Genomic DNA, 25,046 nt, shown 5'->3' on the forward strand with positions numbered 1-25,046 from the left:
TTAATTTAATTTTAAATATTAATAAATGATTTAAATTAAAAAAATAAGTATATATTTAAAAATAAATTATATTAATTTTTATAAATTTTTGTTAATATATAATTTTAAATATTAATAAATGATTTAAATTAAAAAATAATATGTTTTAAAATAATTAATATGAATAAAAAAATAATTTATTATTATATATATTTTTCACCTTTTAAACCAAATCTTTTAATTGTTAATTTATTTTTAGGTTTTTTAAACTTCTTTCTTATTATTCATTTCGGTCAAGTTTGATCCATCAAATAATTAATTAAGGGGCTAGTTTATTTTTAAAACTTAATTATAATTTTGCGTGAGTTTATTACATAAATGTTCAAATGCAACTTATAAACGCGAAACAAAACCTACCTAACTGTCAATTATAATGGACATTACTACTGTGGGGCCACTCGTCTTAGTTAAGTGTCAATTTGAAAAAACCAATATCTAGATACAGATCCAGATCCCATCGGGTTTTGAGCAAAAAAAATATATTTTAAATTTATTTAAAAATTTATATTTTTTAAATATATTAAAAGAAAAATAGGACAACAAACTTCAACAGGAACTTAGATTAGAATATTCGTCTTAGTTACTAATAGGATAGAAGATTAAATTTTTTAAATATATTATTAATACATTAATTTAAATAAAATATATTTTAATTATATATATATATATTAACAAATATTATAATATTTATCTTTTAAATTCAGCTCACTTCAAATATATTTATTTGATGAATAAAGCTTAAACTTTATTTATAAATTGGAAATTTGCATAACAAATAATTTAAATGTTACTAATAAAAATTAAATCAGTAAATTTTTTAAAATATATTAATATATAATATGATAAAATAATTTTTTTTATAAAATATAAATTATTTTAGTATTTTAATTAATTAAATTAAGTATTTTAATAGATGAAAAGGGTTCAAATTGGAATAATTGGATTTAAATAAAAAAAAACATGGCTATATATATTCTTGTCCTTAAATACTAGCCCAAGTAAGGTTAAGGGAGGTCAATTATCGCCAAATGGATCTGATTCAAGATCTAATGGACATTTTTGTCCCTGTTCTATTCTTCATCATACTCCCTATCTTGTTGCCCTTCTTAGTAATTTACAAGGTTTTGAATTTCATATCGGGATTCTTACTAAAGGAGAATCTCGCCGGAAAAGTGGTCATCGTCACCGGCGCCTCTTCCGGTATCGGAGAGGTATGTCCTCGTTAAAGATTGTTTTTTCACAAATGATATATATTTTATTCAGAAGTGAAATCGAAATATTTATTAAAAACATGGTTTTGCATACTTTTATATATAGGAATTGGCATATGAGTATGCTAGAAAAGGATCACGTCTCGTGCTGGTTGGAAGGCGGGAGAATCTCCTCCGAAAGGTTGAAGAGAAATCGAGACTGCTCGGTTCCCCTAATGTTCATGTGGTGCGTGCCGATGTTTCAAAACTCGAAGATTGCGAGCGTTTAATTCGAGAAACGATTGACATTTTCGGTAGATGTGAGTATAAGATACACTTAAACTTATAATTATTTGAAGAATTCTGTAATGTCATAACAATAATATTAATTGATATTTCAAATGCATAGTGGACCATCTTGTGAACAACGCGGGGATACTTCAAGCTTCATTGTTTGAAGATTGTAATAATCTTGAAACTCTTACTTCACTAATGGTAATTAATTCCAAGTAAATCATTGTTATATTTTTCAAATATTATTTATTTCATTTTCATTTATCTAACATTTAAAAAAAACATTATAGGATGTAAACTTTTGGGGATCGGCTTATTGCACTTACTTTGCGATTCCACACTTGAGAAAAAACAAAGGGAAAATTATTGTAAATGCTTCTTGTGCTGGTTGGATCCCAACACCAACCCTATCCATTTATGGTGTAAGAAAATTTAACCAACCATTTTTCCATATGCAAGTGAATATGTGTTAGAAATAATATTTGCTTTTCGAAAATCAGGCAACTAAAGGCGCAATGATAAGCTTCTACGAGGCTCTTAGAGCGGAGATTGGTTCTGATATTGGGATAACTATAATGACGCCTGGTCACGTAACATCAGAGATGACAACATCTGAACAATTTTGCACGAATGTGAAGACAATGGCGGCTTCTAGCCCGCCTGAATCAGGAGAAAGGTGTGCAAAGGCTATTGTTAGGAGGGTTTGTCGCGGGGATAGATTTGTGTTCGAGCCTGCATGGATAAGGTGGGCTTTCTATTTGAACTTGATTTTTCCACAACTTATCGAGTGGGGTGACCGATTATGTGGCGCTCTAAGGGCCGGGCAACCAAGGAAAACAAACAAAAATGTTGTATGTGTCGACTCAAATGGTCCCTTGAAGGTGGATTAGGTCAAACATGGAACATTAAGGAGTTAGCTAGAGCTTCACAAAACCACCTCTAGCTATACTTTTATTTAATAAGAAATGTTGGAGTTCAAACTTAATTTCTAAACTTTTTATTATTGGAAGGTCTTGCTTTTGATACTTTTCAGCTATACTTTTATTGAGATCTTGATTTGATTTTCATTTGAAACATAAAAATTGATGTACCTTTGTTTTGTATTGTGATTTTAGTGAAAATTTATACTTAAAATTTAAACCATGAAGGAAAATGAGAGTTTCTCGTTCATTGCTTCATTCGTGTAAATCAATTTCATAGTTTGTGTCCCACAACAAGATAAAACTAATAGTTTTGTTTAGTTAATTACTTATTTTAAATTATCTAATTTTTTTTATATGTAAAATATAAATGTGAGAAGGTAGTTTGATGTAAAAGAGATTATTTTATTCTCCATGTTTTGGTTTACGTCTCGTTCATTCATAATTTTTTGACATATGATATTTGAGAAATTTGATTAGATGATCCTCATAATAGGTCTAATTCTAAAAAAAGTCCTAGGTTGATAAACCTTGCAAAAAAGGCATTTTCTTCCTTTGAAATGTCAGTCATGCCCTTAATAACACATTTATCACTGATGTGTGATCATTACAGATGCGAGAATCGTGTAATGCTTGCACATCATGCGAGCATTACACGATTCTCGCATCTGTAATGCTCGCATATCAGGGTATAAATTCAAAATCTAATTTTGACCCTCATTATAAAACATTTCAAATTCGATTTTTCCACTCTCCACGACTCCACTCTCCAACGTCTCATTTCAATCCGCACCACTTCAACCGGAAATCGTCCATCTCGTTTGAACTCATCATCGGCCGAGCGTCCGTCCTTTCTTCCGTCTCGTTGTTCGATTATTCAGGTCAATTTAGGGTTTAGGTTTGAGTTTAGGGTTGTGTAATGTTCTTATTTATGGATAACTCCAATGTATGCTTATATATTGATATATTAATCCTTAATCTTTAGGGTATTTGTAGACTTTAGGATTTAGGATTTGGTTTTATGTGTAATATTCTTATTCAGTTGGTTTTCCATTAAGTTGGTTTTATGAAATTTAATCAAATATAGGTCAAATTCGGGAAAAAAAGGCCACGTTTGATAAACAACGGCTTATCCATCGTTGAAGAACCGGAATTTTTATCCACGTTTATTTTTATATTTGATATTTTAGTTTAATATTATTTTTTACTTGAATTTTCTAAATAAAATGTAGTATTTACTAGATACATAAATATGTACCTTGGTATAAATAGATGTAAAATCCATGTTTCTTTATTTATTATTTTTGACAATGTTGTAATAAATTTATGCATGAATATCTTAATTTCAATTTAAAGTGAAGAATAAGTAGTAGAAAACAAAGTTATTCTTCTAGCAATAAATTTAAAAAGTTTTTCCTTTCTTTCTTATTGAATTAGATATTTGAAAATCACTTACATGATTAAATAAAATAACAAAAGAAGATAAATAAAAAATAATGAGTTTAAATTTTCAGATGAATGGAACCAATACATCTCTAAATAACAATAATAGATCATGTATTGACATTCTGCATAAATATTTATAATAATAATTTATATTTTCTCTAAATTTATCAAGTTTTGTTGAAATAAGTAGTTTGAGTTGTGAATCTCATACACCTTACACCTTGTTCCCACAATAATAAAAACATGTTAGTTTAAAATATAATCTATAAAATTATACATCCTTCATGTTTTGTGAAAGGAAAATTAGGTTATTTTTTTTGTTTCTTTAAAATGATACAAATGTTTTTAACTAACTTTTAATATATTTTGTAAATATAATACAAATAAAGCAATGCAGAAATTCTCCAAAACCAATGATTGCCAAGTACCAATTTATTTTTTTTCAATATACAATAATCTAGATATGGGAATCAAACTCATAAAAATTTTGATAGGAAAGTAACATTTTAATAGCGGTAAATGTTGATTTGTTTGTTAAATTATAGTAATAACCACTTTTTTGAGTTATTTTGTAATTATTAATAAGTTAAGATACTTAAGAATATGTTGAGTTTTTTTTTTTTTTTTACTTATATTGGATTTCTTACCTAAGTTTTTTCTCTCAATTTTGTGTAAAATATTTCTTCTCTCCAATTTTCTTCATAACCTTTTCCAATAGTTTTATCAATCACCATTTCTATATAAGTTCTATATAGTATTAGAGCTAGATTCATCTAGCACTAATTGTTAAGCAAAAGAATTAAGATGGTGAATATCAACAAAACGTCAAACAACTCTAGCCCTAACACGATTCAAAATGTTACTCCACTGATTAACACTTCTCAAATGTTGCCACAACCGGACTCATTTGTTATACAACAACGATAACGATTCTTTAGTCATTCATCCAACAGATCATTTAGGAGAAACTCTAATTATTATCGTTCTCGCTAGAGAGACCGGGACCGGGACCGGGACCGATAGAGCTAGGGGTTGAGGTGGGCTTAATCCATTTATAATTTTTTTTATATACATACAATTTAGAGGAAGACTGTTGAGTATGCAATTAGAGGTTTTAGGCATGGTTGGAGAGAGGAAAAGAGAAGAGAGAGTTATATATATTGATATTAATGATTATTTGGATTTTAATTATGTTTTAGAATTTGTTTATATGAGTTTTAGTATTTTTATAATTTATGAGTATTTTTTATCTTTTAAATTTATTTATTTCTTTATATTCAAATTATATTTTATAATAAATAAATATTTTATTAAAATAATTAATATTAAAATAATATATTTCAATCTTTCGAAAATAATATTAATATTATTATATACATATATAATAGTTATTTGACTTTTTCCTTAAGATATAATTCTTTTTAGTTACATATTATTTATTTATTTTTAAAAAATTAAAGTTAATCTCAAATATTAACTTTTATTTTTCTATAAGTTCACCTTAATGATAACATTAATCTGATCTTCAATAAAAATATATAGGTAAGAAAGTTCTTTTAATAAAAATTAATTATTTTTAGAATAATCAATTATTATTTTATTCATTCATATTTAATAACAAATGTCTTGTTATAATTATATTTAAAATGTTGGTACGGGAATATCATTATTTGGTTAAAATATAGAAACTTAATTAAATTTTACTTTATTAATATTATTTCAGTTTTATAACATATATTATTTGGTAAGTACTAAGCTTAGTGTAGACAGTTTTTTTATTATTTTACCTGTTACAAAATTGAATTTAAAATATTTTTATTATATTTAATTATATAAAAATTTAATTAAATTTATTTTTATTAAATTTATTCCGGTTTCATAACATATATTTTTTAATATTCTCTTATACGAATGGCTTTATTTAAGAGTGAATTTAAGTTAGGGCTTAGAAGGTTTAACAAATATTTTTTTATAGTAGAGAAAGGACATGGATCATTAATTATTTTTTTACACTTATATTCATTATTTTCTTTTATAAATAAAAAAAAAGGATAAATCCATGTTATCCCTAGTTACATCTCTCATTATTTTATTCAACCCCACTAAAAAAATTCATTTTAATTTTTTTTCAAGCCCACCCAAACAGTAATTCTTAATTTGTCCTTGAGAGAGACCTATTATGGATGGTGTCTTAGCGTTGTACTTGCCTTATAAGCAGTGTTCTAAATGGCGGTCGAGGTGGCCGCCTAGGCGGCGCCTAGGCAGTAGGCGGTCCAACACCGCTCCGCCTATACATGAGGCGGTCAGATTATTTAATTATTTATTATTTTTAATTAATTAATTACTAATATTAATATATATATATATATATATATATATAAATTCAATAAAAACACTCTTTATCTCCCACTATTTATATAAATTTTGAAATGATTCTTTACATTCCAATTCATTTATCTTCTTCTTTTTCGTTTCTTATCTCATTCACCTCACCTCCCTTATCATCTACATATCATTCGATCATCTAAACATCTATCTCTTATTTAGCTCGTCTACATACTTATTTTGGTTAGATGTTACTATGTTAGAGAATATTAATTTGGCTTTTTGATAAAATGATAATTATAGAACATATTTTTTATATTTATATTTATATTTATTTATATTCAACCGCTTAGGCACCGCCTAAGCACCGCCTAGGAACCTGAGGCAGTAGGCAGTCACTTACCGCTCCGCCACCGCCTACCGCCATTTAGAACACTGCTTATAAGATAGGATAAAAGTCAGATTCATAGATGAATTATTCCCAAGGCCTGCGTATTTCGTTTTTTGGAAGATTGAAGACAATAGGGAATCGTCGACTTTATGGTTCTCAAGTGCATGGATGATGAATACGTTAGGCTTAAGAAGGTTCCTGTTTACTAAAAACTAAAACTAATTGCGATCTCTAATTGAAAATTAAATCAAGACGGAAACAACTGTACGAAAAAATGTTATCTTCAAAAAGATATTGTCATATTAGATGAAATTATTAGTTAAAACCACTTAGAATGTGAAGGTGTTAAGAAGCTAAGATAGATTGCGATCTGAAACTTGTTACTGCAATTCCTGATGAGACTTATATATGAATATGTGAAGGATTAAATAATAATGCAAAAATCATAGTCTGCTATTTTAAGATGGTTGGTTATCTTGCTTGGTGAAATAACAAAAAAATAATAATAAGAAATAAAAGAGAAAATACAATTATTATCAACAATGTTTTAGAGAAGAATGAGTATGAAAATAAACTCTAGAAGAATATAGAATGTACAAGGATTTTTTTTTAAATATGAAAGATGTTAAAGGAAGATGAGCAGTTGAAACATCCTCAAGTGGCATGGATGCATGTAAATGTTCCTAACTTATATCTTATTCACATATTTTTTTTGAGTTTACCATGAGCATTAACAATTTAGTTAAAGATAAATATGAATGATTACTGGACTCGGGTATCATGTAATGTATGCAATTAACAATAATTTTATTAAAGATATTTGAAAATTAGAGAATGCAAGGCTTATGTATTTAGTTAATGGATCATTTAATCAATTTGAGAAGTATGAACAATTATAATTTTAAATGAGTTAACACTCAATTAAGTTTTATTTGATCCATACTTTAAACATAATTTAATATGAACTGTTAATCTTATTCATGATAGCAAAACAAATTGTTTTTTCTCAAAAAAAAAAAAAAAATGTGCAACTTAGAGCATCATAAGTTTGCATCAAATATATATTGAGATTGAAAAAAAAAAAAAAATAGAAAACTGGTATTCGTTTCTAATGACATGATACAAATAATATTTTTGATATTTTCCCTAAATATTTTTTTTACAGAAATAAATTATTCTTAATGTCCATTATCTCTAAGTGAATTAGATTACCTTCATTAATATTGTTTCTTACACTGATAAAATCTTTGAATTGATTCATGTTGATGTATAGAGCCTCAAGGTGAGGAGTTAAATTTAAATTGTTTACATAATTACCAGTATTGATGATTTCATATGTATTTGGAATTCCTCGTAACACTTGTATTTGAAAAATTGCAACAATGTTTCATACTTATTAAAAATAATATGCAACAAACGTACGTTAAGATTATTAGGAGTGATAATGGAACAAAATTTATTAATAATAAGTGTTCTAATCTTTTTAAATTAATATCTTGGTATAATTCACCAAACAACATACAAATACACTCTACAACAAAATGATGTTGTAAAAAAAATAATAATAATCTTTTCAAAATAGCTAGGTGATCTATCATGATTGATTCTCATATTCCTTCAAACTTTTGGGCACGTTTAGGATATCACAGTTTATAATGATGTTATCTATCATGAGAAAATATTTCAATTTTTGAAATATGAAGTTTGACAGTGTTCTAAATTAAGCGTTTTGAGTTGAAGTCATGATGGTGGTGTGTCATACTTGTTTTACTTAATTAAAAAAATAAAATAAAATAAAAAATTATTGTTTTAAATTGAAATTGAAATATGTTCCAATTTTCTCTAAATTAAATATATAATATCCTTTAAATCATTTTTAATAACTCAATTTTATTATAACTCCAAACCAAACCAATTTAAATAAAATAACCCAAATCCCAAAAAGGTTTAATAGTTAATATATTATTGATTTCTTTTTAATTATTGTTTCTATTAAACTATATTTTTGACAATATTTAATAGGATTATATATTTAGATTCGATCATCATGTGTTACTCTAACTCAAAGCATTGTCTTTCATGCTTATTAATTTATTTATTTTTGTCAATCTTAAACTCTGGGAAATTGGATTATATTATATTATCTTCAAATTAAGTAATTAGCTTTGTCACTATTAAAATTTATTAGAGTGCACGTGGAGAAAATCCGTGGTCCATGTATATAATTGTAACATCTTTATTTATTCATATATATTATTAATTTATTATTATAATTAGTAGCTAATATTTTATATTTTTATCATATATATATATATATATATATATATATATATATATATATATATATTCTAAGCGAAACGGAAACAGTGTTATAAAAATTTCTACGAAATATTCTAAGTGTCAATTGAAATTATCTTTAGTCGAGAGTTGGTAAACAATGTCGGAAAGTTCGGTCAAATAATAATTGATCATTTATATATATATGACCAAAATATTGAGAAATTCGTACAAATAATAGAATGATACATGTAAGAGGGTCTCTATATTAAATGTCAAATAAATAACTAATTGTTGAAAAAATGATAAACAATCCATATCCGATAATTTCGTCTCTTTTAGTGCTAAAAAAGATATGGATATAGACTCAAGAAATGATTATCAATACAATCGAATGGTATGAGTAGCAAACAACTCATCGAGAGTTAGAAAATATTATTCTGATCACAAAAATTCAAGATGAAAATTTTTATCTGGTTAAATAAAATATCACACCTAAGAAAATACAACATAACTCAAATATGAGTTATTGAAAGAGAAACAAAAACACCCTCCTCCGATATTAACAAAATTACGGAAATAGTCAAGAAGAAATGCCATTCAATTTCTTAATTTCAACTTGCAAAATTTATCTTAGCCATCATTTATATATATAATTTATTATGGTGAGAACATTGAGTTTTATTTCGATTATTTTCTGTTTCGATGTACGACTAATTACCACAAGTTAAAACATATAGTTCACAAACACTCCTAACGTTAACGTTCAATTCTGTTTTCTTTGTAAATGTCAGCTTCTTTTAGGACTTGGATAGCAGAATATTAGACTCAACAAATGAAAATATTAATATACAAAAAGAAGATAATATTGACACGTTAGATTTAATTGACCGAATTTAAATATTGCGCATTTCCTTGTTTAGATATCACAACCAAATTTCACATATATAATCATTCATTCTGTGTTTTCTACGTCAAATATGTCTGCATACAAATTAAAAGTCCTCTCTTATTATCCATTTGTAACGTGAATCTCAACATTTCGGTCACGATTATTGTTTTTGATCATACTAACTTGACATTATTTGATTCATCTATTAAATTGCCAAAATTATGATCTAGTTTAATAGTAATAGTTCAAAATGAGATTAAAAAAGTCACCAAATAATGTGATCACTATAAACTAAACAACATTCACAACTACACAAATTATAACCGCGCAAGGATGGTAAAGACATGAGATTCTATAGTTAATTGAACGACCGGATTAACTAATTGAAATTCTGCTCCGGCTTCACCTCCCTTTTGAACAATCGGATTGTGCTGAAGGACGTATGAAATGGCTTGACAAGTGATAAACTTTTCATTCATAAATCTAACCCGATATCTCCACATGTGATCTACATGTCTCTTTGTCGAATTTTTTATTTATAAATTTTAATCAAGAAAAAATGGTGATTTATAAGAGCTAGTTGAAAAATTAAAGAAATTGATGTATGATAAGCCCGATTCATCATGAGTTTTTGTTCTTTTAATTATACAAACTTATAATTATTTTTGTATGATTCTTTATTGTCAATATGTGTTCCTTAACAATCTAGTACTCCATATGTTTATTTAATAAGTTTATAGAGTTCATAAATTTGGCAATCTAAGAATAATAGTTGAAAATTTAAAATATTAGAAAATATAATATTAATTGTTTTTATAAAAAAGAAGTTGATAAATTAATTTATATAAATATGACCAATTATTTGAGGTTCGAACTTGTGTAGTTTCATTAATTTACAAACGTTGTCAAATGAATTAGAAAAACTAAAATGATATATTATAATAAGACCATTTGATAAAAATAATTAAGATCTAAAATCCCCGTAAGTAAGCATGTCGTTGTAATCGGTTAAGCTCTAGTTTCGATACTATACCCGAAACTAATATGACAAAATGAAAAGTGAACCCGTTTATATCCACCCAGGGTTGCATGTTTTGGAGGGATACATGTGACATGTGAGGGAACAAGGATCCATTTACAGAGGATCATATCTTTTATATCCATAAGAATAGTTGGGTCATATAATTAATATAAATATAATGATTTATTTAAAATTTATTTAAATTATTCTTAATCTAACCTACCCAACTATCAGATTAGAATGGTCATTACTGCCGACACTAAAGAAGTACTAATATATTTATAAGTGGAGCGGTCTTCTAAGGTATTTGTTAGGTAGAGTTATTTAAATAATTTAGGAAAGAAAAAATTTATGAGAGGTGTAACCAAATCTGTTGAATAACCCAATAATGACCAAATTTTAAAAAACCAACATACAGATTCAGATCTGAATTGAATTGGGTTTTGGGTAAAAAAATATTTTTTAAAATTTATTTAAAATTTAATACGTTTTAAATATATTATTTTAGATAAAATAATATTTCAAAATATATATTAATTAAATATATATATATATATATATATATATATATAATAACGAAAAGTAATAGAGAGGATGAAATTTGAAAGAAACAATGTAAAAGTGAGAAATCTAATTAATTAAAAATATATCAAATTTTATTTTTTTATTGTTTCCCCAACCCTTTATATATCACATCATTCCTTCACATTTTCTTTCTCAATTTTTCTTCTTTATCACTCTTTTTTATTAACCAATCTCAGCTTAATATATTTATTTTGATGAGGATGAAATTTAAATTTTCATTTTTAAATTTGAAATTTGAAATTTGCATAACTAATTTTAACTTAAATGTTACTAATAAAAATTAAATCAGAAAAGTTTTTAAAATATTAATATATAATGATAAAATAAAATTTTATTTTTATTTATTTTGGTATTTTAAAAGTGAATTTAATTTATAAATTGATGAAATTTGGAAAAATAAAGGAAAAAATTCTTTATCTTCTCTCCTTTCATTTATTTATTTTTTTAAAAACGAGGTAATATCATTTCCATGATCGTAATTATATTTGATTAAGATTAGAATGATTGGATATAATAATAAATAAATAAAACCATGGCTATATATATTTATATTCTTGTCCTTGAATACTAGTCCAAGTAAAGTTAAGGGAGGTCAATTATCGCCAAATGGATCTGATTCAAGATCTGATGGACATTTTTGTCCCTATTCTGTTCTTCATCATACTCCCTATCTTGTTGCCCTTCTTAGTAATTTACAAGGTTTTGAATTTCATATCGGGATTCTTACTAAAGGAGAATCTCGCCGGAAAAGTGGTCATCGTCACCGGCGCCTCTTCCGGTATCGGAGAGGTATGTCCTCGTTAAAGATTGTTTTTTCACAAATGATATATATTTTATTCAGAAGTGAAATCGAAATATTTATTAAAAACATGGTTTTGCATACTCGTGTATATAGGAATTGGCATACGAGTATGCTAGAAAAGGATCATGTCTCATGTTGGTTGGAAGGCGGGAGAATCTCCTACGAAAGGTTGAAGAGAAATCGAGACTGCTCGGTTCCCCTAATGTCCATGTGGTGCGTGCCGATGTTTCTAAACTCGAAGATTGTGAGCGTTTAATTCGAGAAACGATTAACCTTTTTGGTAGATGTGAGTATAATATACACTTAAACTTATAATTATTCTTTATATTTTCATAGAATTATTTGAAGAATTATGTAACGTCGTAACGATAATAATTTGATATAATTTCAAATGCATAGTGGACCATCTTGTGAACAACGCAGGGATACTTCAAGCTTCCTTGTTTGAAGATTCAAATAGCCTTGAAACTCTTACTTCACTAATGGTAATTAATTCTAAGTAAATCGTTGTTATATGTACATTTATTTTTTCAAATATTCTTTATTTCATTTCGTTTATCCAACATTTTAAAATTAACAATTATAGGACGTAAACTTTTGGGGATCGGCTTATTGCACTTACTTTGCGATACCACATTTGAGGAAAACCAAAGGGAAGATTATTGTAAATGCTTCTTGTGCTGGTTGGCTCCCAACACCAACCCTATCCATTTATGGGGTAACGAAAATATAACCAACCACTTTGTCATATGTACGTGAATCGCGTGTTAGATATAATATTTGCTTTTCGAAAATCAGGCAACTAAAGGCGCATTGATAAGCTTCTACGAGGCTCTTAGGGCGGAAATTGGTTCTGATATTGGGATAACTATATTGACGCCTGGACTCGTAACCTCAGATATGACAACATCTGAACAATTTTGCACGAATGTAAAGACAATGGCGGCTTATAGCCCACCTGAATCAAGAGAAAGGTGTGCAAAGGCTATTGTTAGGAGGGTTTGTCGTGGGGATAGATTCGTGTTCGAGCCCGCATGGATAAGATGGGCTTTCTATTTGAACTTGATTTTTCCACAACTTATCGAGTGGGGCGACCGATTATGTGGCGCTCTAAGGACCGGGCTACCAAGGAATACAAACAAAAATGTTGTCTTTGTTGAGTCAAATGGTCCCTTGAAGGTGGATTAGGTTAAACATGGAACATTAAGGAGTTAGCTAGAGCTTCACAATACCACCTCTAGCTATACTTTTATTTAGTTCCTATTAAGAAATGTTGGAGTTTGAACTTAATTTCTAAACTTTTTATTATTGAAAGATCTTTGTTTTTTATTTTATTTCAATTATAGTATCCGTTCTTGATTTGATTTTCATTTAAAACATAGAAATAGATTAATGTTTGTTCTATTATGATTTTAGTGGAAATTTTAACTTCGTAAAAATAAATAACTAAATTTTCACTAAAAAGGGAAATTATCATTGAAATCTTTTTTTTAACTATAACTTATTTATCTTAATCATTGTTTCGTTTTTTTTTTTTTTCTATGTGATAATTTCATGATTTGTGTGGCATAATATATAAAAGTAAGATATTTGATTATTAATTTTTTTATTTAAAGTTAAAATATTTGATTGTATTTAATTCCTGGTTTATCTTATTTTTAATTATCTAATATATATTCTCTATATATAATAATGTAATAGATAATCGTTTTATGAATCAATAAAATAAATTGTATAATAAAGAGTTTATTTTATTTTTTAGGTTAGTCATTGTCTCTGTCAATTAATGAATGTCATAACCTTTGGACATATAATTTTTTTTTATATTTGATATTCTAGTTTAATATTATTTATTTTTATTAGTTTTTTCTAAATAAAATGTAATATTTACTGAATACATAAATATGTAGCTTGGGTATCTTAATTTCAATTTAACATGAAGGAGAAAGAGGGAGAAAACAAAGTTATTTATATTTTAAGGTTCAAAATTAACATGATCTTTTCATAAAAAAATTTACTTTTAGTCTCTTAAAAAATAATTCTTATAATTTAAATTACCTTAGTGAGTTAAAAATAAAATAAAGTTATTCATTTAACAACAAAATAAATTAAAAAGTTTTTTTTTATAAAGTTATAAAATATTTTTGATTAAAAAGGGAAACAAAGAGAAATAACAAAGAATGAGTTTAATACATCTCTAAATAATAATATATCTTTTATGAATCTGTAAAAATATTTATAATAATCTCATACACCGAATCGGTATTTAGATCAGAAATGAAGTAAAATTAATATTTACATTGTCACAACACTACTAAAAACTTGATAATTTAAAATAAAGTAATGATAGGGAGTAAAAAAAAAATCTTGACAAGTGTAGAGAATGATGTGTCACATTCTTAAGTGGATTGAAAATTTAATAGGAAGAGAATTTTCAAATTTTCAATCTAATTAGAATGTGACACATCATTCCCTATACATTCTTGTCAAAAATTTCCGCTCTTTATCATTTCTCTTTAAAATATAATCTATAAAATTCATGTTTTGTAAAATGAAAATTAAGTTATTTTTATTTGATTCTTCAAAATGATACCAAATTTAAAACTAAATTTTAATATGTTTTTGTAACAGAGAAAAATATATTATATATTTTTTTTTAAATATAGTAAAAACAATGTACTCTTAAAATTCTTCAAAATCAATTATTACGGAGAAAGTAGTAAAAACTAAAAGTATCGAAATATTATTTTTGTTAACTAGTTTTTTTTCTAATTTAAAATAGACTTAGAGTTTGTTCTTGAGTCTTTTTTTTTTTTATAAAATTTCAACATAACTAAATAATATTTAATTCATTTCTCTAATCACATAACTTAATTCATCAAACAAAATACTAAAATACATTTTCTCATTATATATTAATATCTTCTAAATAATTCTAATAAAAATAATATTCAATTTCTCTAAATCATTTTTTAAATAAACTAAATTTATTCTTATAAACTCAAACCAAACAATCTCTTCAATAAAAAGACTATTATTATATTTATCCATGAGGTTGTATTAATTTCTCTAATTTCTTCCCGACCTAAAAATATAAAAATTTGTTCTCTATTAACGATCTTGTAATTTATGTCATATTCAAATGGAATAAAAAATTAACGATGTCATCTAGACAAGTAGGTTTATTTATTTTTTATAAATATAAGTCATTTAATAAACGGAATCCTACTTGAATTAGCTAACTTAAATAATAACATAATCACTCTATTATTAATGTTAAATTAATAACTATTTAAAATATTTTAATTAGCTAAAACCTACCAAATTGATTTGATGCTCATATTTCTCTCTTCATTGTTGTTCAATCCTTGCATCAAATGTAATATCAAGCCAACCAATCATCAACATATATCTTATTATTAACTTATTTATGCATCTAAACTGATTCAATGATGAATTTAATACAAGCCTAACAACGCAATATTAATGCGGAATACAGAGTAACGGTCACAAATAGTAATTTATCTCGGACTCAAAAACTTATTTTCAAACTCAAAAAAATATTATTTGAATAATTTTTTTTAAAACAACTTTTTAACTTTATTAATAATATATATATATATATATATATATATCAATTTTACAAAATTATATGGTTATTTTTTTAACTTTTTTATCAATTTTGTTCATTATTATAAATTTATAATATCTATAAAAAAATATTAATAAAAAATATAAAATAAAAACAAAAAGTTATAAATAAATTATATAAAAAAACTAAATATATAAAATTACATTTTAGGTATTTGAACAGTAAATATGTAAATATTTGGAAGTAAGAGGTTTGGATATAGGAGAGGGTTGGAGTTGAAAAATTCAATATTCTTTCGAGAAACAAATGACACCTCTTTAAAAATCATCTACAGAAATAAACTATTTTTTAAATTAAAGAAAGAAATAAAATCTCACGTTGGAATCCACTAAGTTAAATAACTTAAATTAATAATAAATAAATAAATCTAAGACTCTAGATTAGGTGATGGCAAAATTTAATATCACTTATTTCTTTGTTTCATTTAATATATACAACACAATATATATATATTTAGACCAAGTCCACTATTATCAGATTCAGATCCATTTAAAAATACAACTGTTGTTTTAAATATTCATGGTTGTCATTACAAGTTAAAGTTAAAGATAAGATGGATCTTGTTCAAGACTTATTGAACATAGTTGTTCCCGTTGTATCGATCTTCATATTCGCCATCTTTTCACCGGTTATTCTCGTTTATAAGCTCGCGAACAAGTTCTTGAAGAGGCCTTTCGATCAAAAGACTGATTTGGTAGGGAAAGTAGTTCTTATTACAGGAGCTTCTTCAGGCATTGGAGAGGTAATTCATATTATTACACCATAAATTGTGTTATTGTTATTGATTAATTATGAGATTACATTATTATAATTAATCAAGATTTTATAAAATTATGTTTATGAAGCATCTTGCTTATGAGTATGCCAAGGGAAGAGCTGAGTTGGTTTTGGTGGCTCGAAGAGAAGATCGCCTTCGATTGGTGGCTGAAAAAGCAATGCAATTGGGCTCGCCAAACGCGATAATTGTATGTGGCGATGTTTCAAATCGTCGAGACTGCAAACATGTTGTTGACAAAGCTATGGAAACTTTTCCTAGATGTGAGTAATTGACAGAATTGTTTTGTTTTATTTTTTTTGTCTCAAACTTATAATTATTCACAATTTGTAATGGTTATTTGATTGTTACAAATGGAACAGTGGATTATGTAATAAACAATGCAGGAATAGCTCCAATTTCATTGTTTGAAGACACTATTGATGATGATGTTGAAAATCATCCAATTATGGTAAATTAATTCAATCTTTTTCGCGAAACATAGATTATGTGAAATTTTAGTAGTATTTATATGTTTTGAAACGCGCAGAATATAAACTTTTGGGGATCAGTTTACATCACGCGTTTTGCTATTCCTTATCTGAGAAAGAGTAAAGGGAAGATCGTCGTTATAGCTTCTCTTGCCGGATGTTATCCAACGCCAACTTTATCTATTTATACCGTAAGTAACAAGAAAACATGTTCTTTACATTTTTTTTTGTACAAATGTTTTTTTCACATGAGTTTGATAATTTGTCTAGGCGAGTAAGGCGGCTATGATTGGTTTCTACGAGGCACTAAGAATGGAGATTGGATCGGAGATAGGAATAACAATTGTGGCACCCGGTTTGGTAGATTCCGAAATTACACAATCAAGTCAATTTAATAACAAGGTTGGGATATATGGGAATTAATTATAGGTCATTTAAAAGTAGTAAATATGAATTGTGTTAATTTTTCTTGGTGTGTAGGTTAAAGTGGGATTTGTTCCATTGGAGACGACAGAAAGATGCGCAAAAGCGATTGTGAGAAGTGCTTATCGTGGAGAGAGGTTCTTAATGGAACCGTCGTGGATCAAGTGGTTATATTTGTGGTACTTGATTTGTCCCGAGCTAATCGAACGGGCAAGTCGTCGCGCTATTCTTGAAAGACAACGAGCTTTATTAGAGAAGGAGTCAACTCATGCTAAGGTTAAGTGATAATAAATACATAGGACGATGAAATAAATATTTATACTAAGATTGGAAGTTTACTGGTTGTTTTTAGTGTAATATGTTTATCTTTTGAGCCTTTATCCTTAAAAAAATATTGATATTGCGTGTTAGTTTTTTTTATATACTTTTTATTTTCTTTTGTAATATTAACAAAGTTTAAAATACGTGGCGAAATGGGTGAATGGTAGTTCCGAATTCTGACTTCAATATTGGTATCTTTCTGACCGGACGGTTCGACTCAAAATCTGATCCGAAAATTTTCAGTTTAAAAGATTATTTCGAACATCTTCGGTGCCCATAACTTATATAATTTTTCGTCGTCAAAACGTTACGTCATTACTCACCTCTTTCCCATTATAGTGTGAAACAACTTAGGATACTTGAGAAGAATAGACTATATAAACACTATACTCCAAAAATAGTTTGATTAACATTATCCTTTGTGAATGTCATTTTCCCTCTTACTCAATTTTCTTTGTTGGTATGGATGAATAAATAAAGTGAGTATTATTTAAAGTCTGAAAATTAAAAAATAGCAATTTCCTAATTCACATTATTTTTCAAACAATAATAGAACCTCGATAAATGAATAATCTCGAATAATGAATAAAAAAATTTAATCCCAACTTGGTTCAATAGACTTAACGAATAATTTTGCTCAATACATTAATGAAAAAATACAAATGAAGTCTTTATAGTTTCTATATTATATAAATATAAATGAATAATCACTATATTTTAAATAATATACTTTTATTAAAAAAAAAAAAAAAAAAAAACATGACAGAGAATTTAATGCGTACGCGCTGGTAGCCAGCTTACAGGCCACGCGTCATCTTCTTCGCATGCATGAAAACCAGAAGCTTTCTCTCTCTCTCTCTAATATTATAACTAGCTTTCTCTCTCTTTCAATCTGAAAGTGAGAAATAATGGATCTGATTAATGATCTTCTCAATTCCTTTCTACCAAGTATTGCCATCTCCGCTCTCCATTCCTTCTTCCCATTTTACCTTATCATCAAGCTCTTCTCCTACATCCTAAGCGCCTTCTACTCCGAAGACGTCGCCGGAAAAGTTGTCGTCGTCGCCGGAGCTTCATCCGGCATCGGTGAGGTATGTATCTATCTATCTATCTATATTATCTTTATTGTTTGAATTCTGATATGTATATATATATGTGGGGTGCAGCATGTAGCCTACGAATATGCTATCAGAGGAGCTTACTTAGTCCTCGCGGCGAGGAGAGAGAAAAGTCTCCGGCAAGTCGCCGACGTAGCTATTCTCATGGGCTCTCCCGGAGTTATCTCCGTTCCGACTGATCTTTCCAAGGTTGAAGATTGTGATAGATTGATCAATGAAGCTATCAAACAATTTGGACGAGGTAACTTTTCGAAACTAATCGTTATTATCGAGTACGAGCTCAATAACTTATTAGGTCCGATTAGGTCCGGGAGTTGATAACCTACTCAGAGTTAATAGTTATTATCGAGTATTTAGGAGTTAGAGTAACAATTTATTTATTTTTTTCATGTTTAAAATTTTAATATAAATGGACTATTCTATAATAATAAAAAATTGACAGTTTATTTTATAAGTAAGGGTATTATGGGGATTTTTTAATACTGATATATGAAAATATAATTTAAGTAGTTTTTATTGATGTAATGAAATGAATTATCTAATAATATTGAACTTGCAGTGGACCATTTAGTGAACTGTGCTGGGGTTACACCAGTTTGTTTGTTTGATGAAATTCCTGATATGACTAAAGTAGCTCAAGTAACGGTAAATACAATTACCCCCTCCATTTGTTGTTTATCGATCTAGATAAGAAAAACCCGTAAAAAAATGGGTTCAGAATCGATTAAACGGTTTCACCTGATTTTATTCATAGGACACAAACTTTTGGGGATATGTTTATACCACTCGATTCGCTATTCCGCACTTGAAGAAGACTAAAGGCAAGATTATAGTCATCGCCTCATCTGCTTCTTGGCTGAATGTTCCAAGAATGAGCTTATACATTGTAAACTCTTTATACTCTGTTTTTTTTTAACATAATAATGTTCTATGGAGGAAACTAACACAACATTACACAGGCAAGTAAGGCGGCAGTGGTGAGTTTTTACGAGACGTTAAGGGTGGAAGTGGGGTCTGACATCGGAATCACGATAGTGAATCCAGGATTGATTGAATCGGAGATGACGAAAGGGAAGTTTATGGACGAAAACGGGCATATGATAGTAGATCAAGATTTACGCGATGTATGACCCTAACTCTAACCTTAATTCTAATTCATTGTGGTGTTTGGTATTATTAACTAATGCTATCTTATTAGGTTGAAATGAGCATAGTGCCGGTAGAGGAAGTAACAAAGGGGGCAAAAAGCATAGTCAATAGTGCTTGCCGAGGAGATAGGTATTTGGTAGAACCGCCTTGGATGGTAACAACATTTGTCTTGAAGGTGTTCATTTCCGAAGTGTTGGAATGGGCAAACCGTATCTTTCTACTCACTAGACCCGGGGTTCCTCGAACCGAGGCTTTGAGCAAGAAGATTTTGGATGTAAGTGGGCTGAAACAATGCGTTTATCCAGAGTCACTCCTAACTCCAGATATCAAGAGAGATTAAATATTTTGAAAATGTATCAAGCTTGTGTCCTCATGTAATATTTTCTTCAATAAGAGAGGAACTAGAGCTTGTAGATGATAATAGAGATATATGGAAACCCTAATCTGGCTATTGGGCATACAATCAAACACTTTGAGGGCATTTAAATATATAGAGAAAAAGATGGGTCAGTGGATATTTGGGCACAAACATATAATTAACCATTTATAAAATTCCTGTATGCAGCCAGATTGATTCAGCCCCCAAAACTAATAAGAAATACAATCCACAAAAATAATGTACCACATCTTCTTAAAAGGGTTTTTCTTAGATTAGGGTTTATTCCTTGTAAGAGGCTAGGTATGACCCATATTAATCAAGGTGCAACCTCACAAATTCAGAACAACATGATTACTATATTGCTAAGAGAAGGTGAGAATTGGTCTCATAAACAGTACCCAAATAATCTTTGTAATTGGTCATAGGTTGCTAATCAATAAAAGTGCATCCATAATATGCAGTAAGTTTCATAAACAAACACCCAAAACTTTTGTGGTCTATGTATTAGCCCAGGAGCTAGGTGTGGTGTGGTCATTCATAAGCACCTATATATCAATGAAACAATGCATGGTGGAGTGCGATAAGAAACTCGACGAAAAATACCTGAGTGCAATTAGCTAATGCATCTGTTTAGGTTGAATTGGATGAAACCTGTGAAGATCGGAGAACCGTCTTCACAAATAATTGTGACTCTTTTCTGTGTGTCTTCCTTTGGTCTTGAACTAGGCATATAGATTTTTAATTGCTTTAAGTTTCCAAGTGTTTATGTAATCAATCCAAATTTTAAGTATCCCAAGCCCTCCATATCAGATGACCATTAGAGCAAGTCAAACCAAATTCATATTGGTCATGTACCAAGTTTAGGGAATATATCAGTGCAAAGTAATTACTAAAACAAGTCTCCGGATTATAAATATATTATAGTTAATAACTTGACATTGGCAGATTGATACAAGATACAGATGCTTCTAAAATCATAAAATATTTTCCCTGTTCAGTCGGGTGTCGAATTTGAGCTTAACATACAATCGAAAACAAACAACATATCTCAAGTATAGAAGGGTTAAAAGAACCAACATCTATCTGACTACTCATCTAACCTTTTAAGTCTGTCAAAAGCCACTAGGCTGATTTTACAGGAGCATGATCCCTCCATCCAGATATCCCAGCATTCATTAGATTCTGTAAAACACTTAATCTATCTGATGTGAGAGCCTTCTTAAGCCTTTCTACTTGAGCATATTCCTTTTCCATTATCTGCTCCAGATCTTCAAAATTGTCAACTTTGTGGCGCAATTTTTTTAACTATATGAAAAAATAAAACAATCATCAAAGCCTGTTAGTATAAGGTTCAATTTACCCAGAAATGTAGCAACAAGGAGAAAAGGAGAGTTCACCTGTGCTTCAATTATATTTGCCATTTGATTTTCTATTTCTCGCTCTTCCTGATCAGCCAACAACTTGGCATGAGCAGCAGCAGCACCAAGGGCAGTGGCTGTTGCAGCTCTTATCCTCAATGTATAAGGTATCGTGTCTTTTTCTTGGGTTGAATGAGTTTCTACATGAACAAGAATATTAAAAAAAGATGGAAGCAGTTACACTAGTCAAACTATACAATAGCTTAGTTTGCTTTACATTTTTAAGCAGAAATATTTAAATTAGCTACAGTTCACATATACTAACCTGACTCACCAGGACCTCCACCAGCCTCTGTACCTTCATCCCGGTGTTCTCTGAATGGAGAAAAGAGCAGGTAAAAAATCCACAAACATTGAAACAAAAGAAAATAGAGATATCATTATTAAAAAACCATGAAGATATTAACCTGTCAAGCATGTCCTCCAGAGAAGATCCTAAGACATGATTGTCACTATCATCACCATCAAATATCTCATTTGGACATTGGATTTCATGACAGAGTGCAGTGATGGCAGCAGAGGCCGCAGAGGCAGTGATATGTGGACCAACTAAAGAGGATATGAGAGCTACCTAATTTGCAGAAAGTTGATAGTCAACATAATAGGAACTGATAAGAAAACTATGCAACAAGAGAAAAGGGAAGCAATATTAGGGTAAATACAAATTTCAAACTTTCAAATAACCCTTTCACTGAAAAACCTCTTGAAATGATATATATCGCCTGTTCCAGTCAAGTAACATGTCATTTGAAAGCTTGAATTTTTATGATTTTTTAACATTAATTGGATATTACAACAGAAAGACGAGTAATTTATTTTTTGAATCAAATCAATAAAACTTCAGAAACTGGATGATTGATTTGAAATCACCTTGTTCTAATTAAACCATCTGATTCTGATTTAAAATATAGTGTATGTGAATGTTTTGGTTTAAATTTATATAAGTAAAAATGTCCATGATGTCCGATAACAAATTTCTTCTGAAGATTTATGAAGAAAAAAGAGTAATAACCTGTTCCATCAATGTACCCCTATTGTCTGAAGGTGAAGCACTACGTCTTCTCTTCAGAGTTGGTGTCTCCATCTCAGTATCTCCATTCTGTTCACCCTTATGCTCAAGCTCATTGTCTTGGACTTTTGCTTCAGTTTTCTCTTGAGAATGAGACTCGTTTGAAGTTAATTCTCCATGCTTGGAAACAATCATATTAGCATCAGTATGATCCTTCTTATAAGCAGACCCAAACATATACTCCCCAAACGGAAGCTGTATAAGCTTCCATATACATTCCTGTTTACTCTTTGTCTTAACATTTTGTGTTACAGCTTCCCAATCATCTCCATGCTTGAACACAGATTCCAAAAGAACCAAAGTTTCTGCCTCCGTCCAAATAGCATCAGATTTAGTCTTGTTAGTAATGCTTTGAATGAGGTTGAAATCATCCGCAGACCTGTTCACCCCATAGTTCCCATTCTTGTAGCATTTTGAACAGATTATCATGTCCTCTTCCTGAAACACAAAAAAATCTCCAATTACTGTCTAAGACAATTTGCTTACTAAAATAAGAATGTATCGGACGCCAAAGATAAGTACAACTATGCTCGATGTGAATTGATGATCCTAGTAAAAGGTATTACTATTTCCGCATTGGAAATTCCAATGGAAGCAGTTATACAAGCTTAAAGCTTATACATACCTAGCTTCTAGCAGTAGCAAGGAAACAAACAAGTAGGTGATCAATGATTGTATGAATGAAGATGTAAGAAAGTATTTAAGGTAATAACAATTGATATCTTTGCTCAAACTAAACGAGAAAGAATATAAAACGAATATATACAACCATTGAGATAAATCGCAAGTCCCGATTCATCGTAGTTCTAGTATTTTAATCAACCAATGTTTACGAGTACGAATGAAGATGTAAGAAAGTATTTAAGGTATTAACAATTGATATCTTTGCTCAAACCAAACGAGAAAGAATATAAAACAAATATACACAACCATTGAGATAAATCACAAGTCCCGATTCATCGTAGTTCTAGTATTTTAATCAACCAATGTTTACGAGTATGAATGAAGATGTAAGAAAGTATTTAAGGTATTAACAATTTATACCTTTGCTCAAACTAAACGAGAAAGAATATAAAACGAATATACACAACCATTGAGATAAATTGCAAGTCCCATTTCTTCGTAGTTTACGAGTCTAAAACAAGAATATACCTTTGTACAATGATAATGTTCGGATTCACAAACTTCTTTGCAATTCCCGCATAACATTCCCTTCACCTCACCATAAACATCCTTATAAGAAGCCAAAACAGGCAATTTAACAACATTATCAACCTCATTCCCACTCGAATCACTCCCATCCTGAGGCAAACAAACCGGCTTCAACGAATTCGGAACAGCCACAACACGAACACCAATCGGTGCACCTTCCTCCAATTTAACATTCCAATTTCCTTCAGTCTCAACATCCTCAACTCTCTCCTCATCATCCAACACACCAAAGTTAATCAACCCCCATTTATCCAGAAAACTAAACACTTTATGAAGCAAACATACATCTCCAACTAACGACTTACGAATCTCAGTAAATGTAAGTCTCCTTAACGGATCTTCCCTATACTTTGAAATAATGAAATCTCGATATTCCTTGTAAATCTTTGGAGTTCTAGTCATGGAACTTCCGTCGAAGAATTCTCGGAGGTGTAGTTTCTCGGTGTCGTGAATGTCGTTCCATAAGAACCAACCTTGTTTTCAAATAAAGCAATTTAGGTTTTCAAATCCATTGAAGAGAATTGAGATGTTAATAGAAAGAGAAAGAGAAAGACTTACTGGAGTGCGTAGGGATTGTGTAGAGATCGAGATGATGATCGTCGGACGGAGATTGGCCGGAGGAGGTCTTCAAATCCATTGAACTATCCATTCTTAGCCGGAGCTTCCGGTTGAAACCACCGCCGCCGTCAATACGTGAAAGACTTCACGGCTTGTTTTAGGGTAAAATTGGTATTTGTATTTTAATCTTTTAACACATCTTATCAAATATATATATATATATATATATATGATTTTTTTAGAGAGGATAAACAAATATAATAGAATTTATATCTATAATTTTATTGTTACACTTTTATTTAACTATAACCCAAAAAAAA

General features: G+C 28.9%; 5 protein-coding genes across 6 annotated transcripts; 4 read left to right on the forward strand and 1 right to left on the reverse strand.

Moving 5' to 3' along the window:
* Nucleotides 1-1,067: 1,067 nt before the first annotated feature.
* On the forward strand, nucleotides 1,068-2,555 carry LOC124912948 (11-beta-hydroxysteroid dehydrogenase-like 4A). The gene is made up of 5 exons (XM_047453582.1): nucleotides 1,068-1,250; nucleotides 1,357-1,549; nucleotides 1,639-1,724; nucleotides 1,814-1,945; nucleotides 2,024-2,555. The coding sequence occupies exons 1-5, from the start codon at nucleotides 1,068-1,070 to the stop codon at nucleotides 2,411-2,413; spliced, it is 984 nt and encodes a 327-aa protein (XP_047309538.1). The 3' UTR covers nucleotides 2,414-2,555.
* Nucleotides 2,556-11,971: 9,416 nt separating this feature from the next.
* Nucleotides 11,972-13,512, forward strand: LOC124920436 (11-beta-hydroxysteroid dehydrogenase-like 4A). The gene is made up of 5 exons (XM_047460926.1): nucleotides 11,972-12,169; nucleotides 12,276-12,468; nucleotides 12,582-12,667; nucleotides 12,769-12,900; nucleotides 12,981-13,512. The coding sequence occupies exons 1-5, from the start codon at nucleotides 11,987-11,989 to the stop codon at nucleotides 13,368-13,370; spliced, it is 984 nt and encodes a 327-aa protein (XP_047316882.1). The 5' UTR covers nucleotides 11,972-11,986; the 3' UTR covers nucleotides 13,371-13,512.
* Nucleotides 13,513-16,324: 2,812 nt separating this feature from the next.
* Nucleotides 16,325-17,921, forward strand: LOC124918633 (11-beta-hydroxysteroid dehydrogenase-like 2). The gene is made up of 6 exons (XM_047458679.1): nucleotides 16,325-16,576; nucleotides 16,680-16,872; nucleotides 16,972-17,060; nucleotides 17,139-17,270; nucleotides 17,350-17,481; nucleotides 17,560-17,921. Exons 1-6 carry the CDS (start codon nucleotides 16,388-16,390, stop codon nucleotides 17,785-17,787), a joined length of 963 nt encoding a protein of 320 aa, XP_047314635.1. The 5' UTR covers nucleotides 16,325-16,387; the 3' UTR covers nucleotides 17,788-17,921.
* Nucleotides 17,922-18,675: 754 nt separating this feature from the next.
* Nucleotides 18,676-20,566, forward strand: LOC124918634 (11-beta-hydroxysteroid dehydrogenase A-like). The gene is made up of 6 exons (XM_047458680.1): nucleotides 18,676-18,914; nucleotides 18,990-19,182; nucleotides 19,501-19,586; nucleotides 19,696-19,827; nucleotides 19,901-20,065; nucleotides 20,140-20,566. The coding sequence occupies exons 1-6, from the start codon at nucleotides 18,732-18,734 to the stop codon at nucleotides 20,428-20,430; spliced, it is 1,050 nt and encodes a 349-aa protein (XP_047314636.1). The 5' UTR covers nucleotides 18,676-18,731; the 3' UTR covers nucleotides 20,431-20,566.
* A 789-nt stretch (nucleotides 20,567-21,355) lies between these two features.
* LOC124918635 (SWI/SNF complex subunit SWI3A) lies at nucleotides 21,356-24,912 on the reverse strand. Of its 2 annotated transcripts, none has more exons than XM_047458682.1 (7): nucleotides 24,727-24,912; nucleotides 24,109-24,641; nucleotides 22,900-23,394; nucleotides 22,295-22,458; nucleotides 22,162-22,202; nucleotides 21,867-22,027; nucleotides 21,356-21,774 (listed from the first exon to the last, which is right to left on the reverse strand). In XM_047458682.1, the coding sequence occupies exons 1-7, from the start codon at nucleotides 24,815-24,817 to the stop codon at nucleotides 21,592-21,594; spliced, it is 1,668 nt and encodes a 555-aa protein (XP_047314638.1). In that variant the 5' UTR covers nucleotides 24,818-24,912; the 3' UTR covers nucleotides 21,356-21,591. The 2 variants fall into 2 exon arrangements, with proteins under 2 accessions (XP_047314638.1, XP_047314637.1); XM_047458681.1 differs by having other exon boundaries at nucleotides 22,153-22,202.
* Between the last annotated feature and the right edge of the window lie 134 nt (nucleotides 24,913-25,046).

This window comes from Impatiens glandulifera, chromosome 1, assembly GCF_907164915.1.
Source record: "Impatiens glandulifera chromosome 1, dImpGla2.1, whole genome shotgun sequence".
NCBI classification, from domain to species: Eukaryota; Viridiplantae; Streptophyta; class Magnoliopsida; order Ericales; family Balsaminaceae; genus Impatiens; species Impatiens glandulifera.